The sequence below is a fragment of the Centroberyx affinis genome, unplaced genomic scaffold (genome assembly GCF_046629955.1).
Source record: "Centroberyx affinis isolate AG114_WGS23_722 - 3 ecotype Tasmania unplaced genomic scaffold, CSIRO-AGI_Caff_v1 ptg000724l_1, whole genome shotgun sequence".
NCBI lineage: Eukaryota > Metazoa > Chordata > Actinopteri > Beryciformes > Berycidae > Centroberyx > Centroberyx affinis.
In genome coordinates, this window is record NW_027279341.1 from 64,943 (window position 1) to 73,078 (window position 8,136).

The following is an 8,136-nucleotide window of genomic DNA, read 5'->3' on the forward strand; positions in this document are numbered from 1 at the left end:
GGCAAAGTCTACACTCATTTGCGTTGCCTTGACAGATTCATCTGCAGTTGTCACAGGCCGCTCCTGGGACTTATTATAAAATTGTATTTAAAGATTATACTTGTGAGGATTTTCTTATTGATATTATCAATGTGAAATTAGTTGGGATGACACGTTTTAATGCTCACAGAAAATAAGTACATCAGTAAGTGAGTGAGTGAGTGAGGAAGTAAGTAAGTAACTGAATGAGTAAGCACTTTAGGGAATAATAAGTAAGTTAGCAATAAGTAACTAAGTAAGCATTTTGGAGAGTACATACTGTAAGTAAGTAAACAAGTAAATGAGTAAGTGTGAGAGTATTTCAAGGAGTATATAATTAAGTAAGACACTGAGTAAGTGAGTAAGTACAGTACATCAATAAGTTAGTTAATAAGAAAATAGGTAAGGTAATAAGTAAGTGGTTGAATAAGTCAGTAAGTGGTTAATTGAAGTTTGGGTAAATACGTAATTGAGTTACTAAATAAGTAAATTAGTAAATAAATGAGTACGGTCTTATTTTTATAAGCCAATTCCCCTCAAGAAAAAAAGTATTTTCCAGTAGATTGCAATTTACACATCAAAAGTGGTGAGGAGGGGGAGTGGTAGGTAGAAAGCAGCTCACAAGTGCTTTACAATGGTTATTATCACAACATATATATATAAAAAAATCTGCATAAATTACCTTCGCAACAGATTTTGGGTTGTTAGTGCAGAAGGGTCCCCATGTACCCCAATTTACAACAGCCCTAAATCCACTGCTGCCTCTGTTCATCTCACCAAAGAGAGCACAGCTCTAATCCCAACCCTTCAATAGGAGAATGGACGGCCATTTTGAGTCACAGGAACATCTGTGGAGTTGGACTCCAAAAATGAACTTTGTCGAAATATTTCTGAGAGAATTTCAAGTTGCTCCAACACGCACATGCAGCCTTTTGGGATGAAGCCCTTCACTTGTTGTCCACTTTGTTGCTCAGAAGTGCCGGCACACTGCATCTCCTGATTCATACTATATTAAGACACTAAAGAATATTCATGAGATCCCTGCATTTTTAATTAATAGATGTATTAATTATGTTTGAGTTTTAAAGGGCCATTATCACGCTTGCATGCTTGCACTGATGTTGAGCTCCATCAACCGTCATGAATACTGAATTACAGGCGCACCTGAAGACCAAGGAGATTCATTATAACATCCAGGGGACCAATCAGATCAAGGAAAAACAGCCTTGTTTTTAGCTTGATGACAATGAATTTGTCTCATTATCCGATGCGTTTTGAAAGGGTTTCACCAGCCCAAGAGGTCGGAGAGTTTATTGAACCCATGTAATCCTTCAAAGTGCAAACATAAAAGTCACCAAAATTGGGGTTACGAGGTTTTCACACAACGACAGCGAATCGTTGTAGTCCAATTTGTAGTTCAGAAGTGCTGGAGCAGCGCCTGCCTGCTACATCTCTGATTCATGCTGTATTAAGTCGCTAATGAATATTTATGAGTGTATGGCATTTTTTTTTTATGTTAGCGCCTGCATGCACCATTTGGATTCTGGCATGCAGTGTTGACACCACCCTCTATAAATATTTACTGCCATATCTGCAGATCAAGGAGACTCTGTAATATCAAGGAGGCCAAGCAGACCTCGGTCGCGTACCGTTGCAGCGCCTTCGAGTCGACTATCCGGCTTTGGTTCTGGTCCGAGCTCTCTCTGCCGCAAACAGCCTGTCTCCAAAAATCCCTGAGTTAGCATCAGGAGTCAAAAGTTCAGCAGCAAGTGGCAATGCAGTCTGCAGCAAGGCTAACAACTCTGAAATCTGTTATATAAGGTGTGCTGAACCTCGGGGAGACACACAAATGCAGATCCTCACCCACACATATATACAAAGTTTTTTCTCATACACACACTCCAACTCTGCATCCACTCTCTCTCTCTCTCTCTCTCTCTCTCTCTCTCAAACACACACACACACACACACTTTTCACACACTCTTCTCCCCCAGCCCCTCGGCCTGCCTCATTGCCTATGGAACTGTTCATTCTCTTTGAAGTTCAGTTTGGGATTTGCGAAGGCCTCTAAAACCCTTTAAATCGTGATCTCCGCGAGATAAACACAGACGCTTTAATAAGACGATACAGGGAGGAGGCACAGGAGACTCAGCGAGGACAGATAATAGAGTTAAAGTAGTTTTACAGTCGTTTTTTTAGTATCTCCCTGATAACTAGAGCGTGGAGACGCATTTATCTGCATGATATTGTAGAAACAAGATGTTTATCTTTATATTCAACTTGAAATACAAAAATTTACTTTTTTTAGGTTGGGCAAAAGTTGACATTTTACTTAGATTTCCAAAGGATTTCTTCCAGTTGTTTTATTGGTTTTGAGTTATTAGATTCAAAGATCACGGAAAAAGCCATCCCATGACACCATCAAATTACATTTTTATGGATACTCACATTCCTGTATCTATATGAAATATCTAGAATTATGAAAAATGTGTAGTACAGGCACAGGTATAGGAGTTGCTCATGTACTGTAGCACCTCAATTTATTTATTTTATTGTTTTTGTTTTTTTGTTGTTTCAGACGTACGCAGTTCAGAGCCAGTATGGCATTCCACATTCAGAGGTAAGAAATGACCGAGTGACAACTTTGGTATATTGATGATATTTTCCATGTGAGCAATCCTTCACTGAGTCTTCAGTTTGTCTTCATCAGATGATTTACTGTTTCTGTCTTCTTGTTTTCCGCCTCTTCATTTGTTCCTTTTTTCCACCCATCTCTCTCTCTCTTCTCTCTTTCTATTTCTCTCCCTCTCTGTCTCTATTTCTCTGTCTCTCTCTCTCTCCTCTCTCTCTCTTTCTTCTCTCTCCCTCTCTCTCTCTCTCTCTCTCTCTCTCAGTTGGCCAAGCTCCACCAGTTGTCGATGCAGCAACAGGGCCTGGCTCCCATGAGCCAATCAGCTACGCAAGTTCTGCCTGGTATGCACACTTACACACACACACTAACACACACACACACACACACACACACCTGTGTACATCTTAAGAGAAAGAGGAAAACAAGAAGAAGGGAAGACGAATTTTTGATGGCGTGTTTGTGTGTGTGTGTGTGTGTGTGTGTGTGTGTGAGTATGTGTTTGATTGACAGTCAACTTGTATATACTCCTGTACATGGTGTGTGTGCATGCGCGCGCAACTGTTTACATGTATCTATGTGTGTGTGTGTGTATGTACATGTGTGTACGTGTTGGTCTGTGTGTGTGTCTGTGCGTGCTTTCAAGCGTGTGTGTGTGTGTGTGTGTGTGTGTGTGTGTGTGTGTGTGTTTTGCAGTGGAGACAGGCTGTCAGCAGGCTGATCTGTGTAAGCCTCCATCAGTTTTTCAGTCAGTACACACTTGACTTTGAAGTCACTTTGTTTTCGCAGCCCTTCAGTTTTCTTCAACTCCCCTGAAACACAAAAACAAAACTAGAGCAACTCTGTTTTAACAAAAGAAAACTTCTATTCCAAAACACTGTATCCACTTCGGAAAAAGAAAATCATTACCTTGAGTTTCACCATTTGCTGAATCTAAAATATAGAAGATCCAAGTAAAAGTGTAAAAGTGTAATCATTTTGCCAGCCGCGGTCTTAAGTTATCAAATCTCTTTTAAAAAGCACGATCCTTTGTGTTCTTCCTCTGCTATCAGTCATTGTGTAAAATGATGTCAATTTAGATGTCAGTTATTTCAAAAAATCTCATTTAACTCTTTACCTACACACAAGATAATAATCCACAATACCATACACAAGATAATAAATGTGTATTTTTTGCTGTGGAGTTCTCAAATCTCATTCATGTCTGTTAGTTTTTATTATGAGCATCCAGCTGGGCTCTCATGCTGACTGTCGAGTATTTCTCTGAATCCAAACTTCGCCTGTGTATTTTGGCTCCATCAATTAGGCTGCAAGCTGCACTGGATAAGAGAGAGTGCTAATTGACTCAAAGGTAAAAAATTATGAATCTGAAAACGCAAACAGCTGTTTTTCATAATTTTCGTTTAACCTTCACAGCCAGGTGAATCTGTCCTATCTCCAAACTGGACGTTTTTCAGGAATTAAAGAGAAACATTTGATTCAGCCCCATGAGCTGCTGTGTTTTTGACAATAATTTGATAATGTGAAGCACTTTTTTGTGAGACTCTCTCGATCCCTGAAGGAGAAACTCTCTTTTTACTTGCCCCCTCCACAGGATTCAGTGTCTTGTTCAAAGACACTTCAGCCAGGTGTTGAGGTTCTTCCTATTCTCTACGATACACTGCTGCATTTTGCACATCTTGCGGATACTATATGCTCTGCAAATAATGTCTGATAATCAGACAACATTGCACATTTACAAACTTTGTATGTGTTTTTTAATGCATTTCTTACCGTCAACAAATTCTATGAAAATAACAAAATCAACAATGCGTTTGCTCTACTCCCGTTACTTTCCCACTTCCCACGCTCCCTTTTTAGCCTTCAAACCAGAAGTCATTGGCTCCAATTGTAAGCTAAAAACCTTAGTTTCAACTTTAAAAATCGTTGCCATGAAACTGTTACCATGAAAAGTCAGGCTATTGTAGTTATTACCAAATCAAATTCAAATGGGAACAAACTATTTTCGGTGCTACGGAACTACTTTCCTGAGATCGCAAAGTGTTTACAGCCTGGTTATTAAGTTGTTTGAGGAAAAAGTCAGCTGGCCCGGTGCATTGCGATGATGGAAATATGTTGCCCAGAGCAACGGCATGGCTCTTTGATGTGTTTTTAATTGTTTTTTTAACACAATGGAGTTCTATGGCTGCTGGGACATGGCTGCATTGGGCATCGGCTACATGGACGAGACTTGTTAGCAAAACAAAATCATTGCTGATTTTGTTATTTTCATAGGATTTGTTACAGTAAGAAATGCATTAAAAAACAACAGCCTTATCCTTTAAATCTGCGCCTTTATATGAGAATCTATCTTTTATGTTTTTATTTTGTTGTACTTTTATATATACTACTTATTACCTTTATATTCATATCCTTTTACCGACACATACTCTCTTCTTTGCTGCTGCAGTAACCCAATTTTCCCTCAGGGATCAATAAAGTTAATCCTATCTTACCTTTATCAAGCGTGTGACATGTGGCGGCATCCAGCGCACCAAAAGGCCCCAAAATGTACAAAATGTGTTTTGAATGGGTGTCATGAGGCTCCATGGAGCCATTAAACAGAGGAACAAGGAAACTTTTCAGCTCCGATAAAGTGACTCAAGTTATTAGGTTTTCACACAAACGCAGTGCGAAACATGTCAAATATTGGCTATGTTTTGTCAGGTCTGTGCATATTTTATCGAATGAGTACTCCAGTGTTAAAAAGACACGGCCGCTTTGTCATGTAATTTTTCAAACAAATGCTAACCACACACAGCAGAGAGCGAAAGAAGAGCAAATTATCATCTGGGGATATGGATGGCTGATTATTCCATTATGTCCCAGGTATAAAACTCATCAGTCGTGGTAGAGCAAATGCACACACACACACACACACACACACACACACACACACACACATACAGGCGCATACACACCCACGCACACGCCCACAACCACACACACGGAAGCAAACGCACACACACACACACACACACACACACATGCTTGCCAGCACACATGCACACACTCTATTAGAGGGAGTGTTGGTTTAGCTAACTGTGACCACTCCCTGTGGAGAGGAGCGAAGAAAGAAAGACAGAAAGAAAGAAAGAAAGAAAGAAAGAAAGAAAGAAAGAAAAATTGCCTAATTAGAGCAGAAACCTGTCAAAATCTTGCACCATGACTCAGTCTTAAAATTCAGTCTTAATATACTAAAGGGTTTCAGACTGGAGCAAGAGTAGAATCCAGGGTTTAAATCTGTGTTTGATTGTTATGACAAACTTTGAATTCACCCGTTGGTCTTTACTCATTTGAGAGCTTCTCTACCTTCTCCCTTTTTTGCAGTATCTCTCTCTCTCTCTCTCTCTCTCTCTCTCTCTCTCTCTCTCCCTCTCTTGTTTCCTTATGCTTCTTTATTTCGCATTACCTCTCCTCCTCTACCACTTCCCCCCCTCCTCCTCTGTCCTGTCTTTCCTGTCTCTCTACTCCACCTCCACCAAATGAAGCAGAAATACCACACAATCTTAAAGACGTGCAGCTAAACTAATACTCTCTCTCTCTCCCTCCCTCCCTCTCTCTCTCTCTCTCTCTCTCTCTCTCAGGAGGGGTGGATGCCAATTCCCAAACCACGTCTCAGGAGCTCCTCATTCCAAACGATGTAAGCACCCAGCGGAAAAAAAAACTCATTTCCGCTCAGCCACTGTGTAGCTACGTATGTAGGCCTGCTGTCCTCCGCCAATAAAAGCACTGGTGTGAGGCCGTAATTCTCCATAATGTGCTATAACTAGGTGCTCTAACCACATGCAAACACACACACACACACACACACACACACACACACGAAAGCACATGCACACACCTGCACGTAATCTTCCTGTTTTTGTTCTTCTTGAAGTTTTCAGCTCTGTTTCTATATTATCATATACGTTTACATTTTAGGCATTTAGTTAATGCTTTTATCTAGAGTGACTTATTATGAGTGAGCAGGAAAAGAGACAAAAAATTCAGTCTCTAGCATTCAATTATTCAGTATTTAACAAGAAAAAAAAAGAAAAATCTGGAAAAAATACACGATAATAAATTTGTATAGTAGAAATATGTTTTTTTCCTATCCCATAAATCATCACACAACCACCTAGTGGGTTCCTGACCCCCATGTTGAGAACCACTGGTTTACGGGATGCTTTCTCTAAACACTGGGCCACCCTGCCGCTCCTGTTCATCTCCAGAATGTGTGTTCCTTCCCTCTCTCTTTCGTTTCCCCTCATCCCTCTGCTCTCTCTCTCTCCCCCTGTCTGCCTATATGAAGTTTGTTTCTCCCCTCGTTCCCCTCCCGCTCTCCCTGCTCGTGTCAGTCCATCGCTCTGCAGTGTGTAAAGTGTATTTCTGTGAGTCCGGGTGGAGCGTGACATCAAAGTCAGTCAGCCTCAGTCTCTCTTCCCTCCCTCCCTCCCTCCCTCCCTCCCTGGACTCCCCCCCCTCAAGCTCCACACAGCCATCAGCCATGGAGGGAATGCTTCCTTTCAAATCAAATGAAAGTGTCTCTCGCCTTGGCGTTGCTTTGTGTCCGATGGAAGTGTCCAAGCTCAAAAATCAGCGAGATGATGGCACATTCATCCTCCTATAGTGCATTTAAATAATGAGAAATGAAGATGAAATTGGTTGTTGGCAATCCACACAGTCTATGATGTTGAAGCAAATATACTCCAAAAAGCAGATAATTGTAACCTGCCATACTAATGTCTGGCTACAGTTTGTGGCTGCATTGTATTGTTGTTTGTTTACATTTGTGCAACAAACACCAAAGCTATACTTACGCATATCAATGAATATGGTACACACGCTTTTCCCCTGTATGGCCCTCCTCCAAAACAACACACTCTGTGAAGGCGCTACAGCAACACATTGACACAACGCTGACGGCAACGCAACGTGAACTCTGCCGTTACTTTAATATTTCAGATCGAGTTACGAACGAAGCAAACAGTTAACAGTCCAGCGTCTCGCTCAAGGACACAGGACTTTTGATGGACGTGTTGACTGTTGCGGGGTCAAAGCGCTGACCTTTTGTTTATGAGACAGTCTCTCTAACCGCTCGGCCACCCTACCTCCCCCCTTCCCGCTCATCTCTCCCTCCTCCTCCTCCTCCTCCTCCGCTCTCTGTCCCTCCATCCATCATAGTCAGTCGTTCAGTCAGTCAGTCAGTGTTTGGTTGCTTTATGCTTTACACACCCATCCTCCAAATACCTCCCTCTGTGTTGTCCTCTTAATGACTGTGTTTATATTGGCACAGTAATGCGACTACTGCCAATATTCCGATTATGACATCAGTGCAATTAACATCAGTGCAATTAAGCCATTTACATGACTCTGTAAAGTGACGCCTCCTCTAAGAATCTGGTTTACATTTGACATGTGGTTATTCCGAGTATACAAACAGAAATGACAAAAAGCTGACAGAACA

General features: G+C 41.2%; 1 protein-coding gene across 1 annotated transcript in view; it reads left to right on the forward strand.

Annotated features, from left to right (window-relative positions):
• The window catches only part of LOC139644368 (poly(rC)-binding protein 3-like), a gene marked incomplete at its 3' end in the record, with an annotated part of 40,571 nt that extends 34,241 nt beyond the window's left edge, over positions 1–6,330 (forward strand). The window contains exons 9-11 of the mRNA XM_071519728.1: positions 2,598–2,639; positions 2,914–2,992; positions 6,275–6,330. Coding sequence (XP_071375829.1) covers positions 2,598–2,639; positions 2,914–2,992; positions 6,275–6,330 — 177 coding nt within the window. The remainder of the gene's footprint in view (positions 1–2,597; positions 2,640–2,913; positions 2,993–6,274) is intronic.
• Between the last annotated feature and the right edge of the window lie 1,806 nt (positions 6,331–8,136).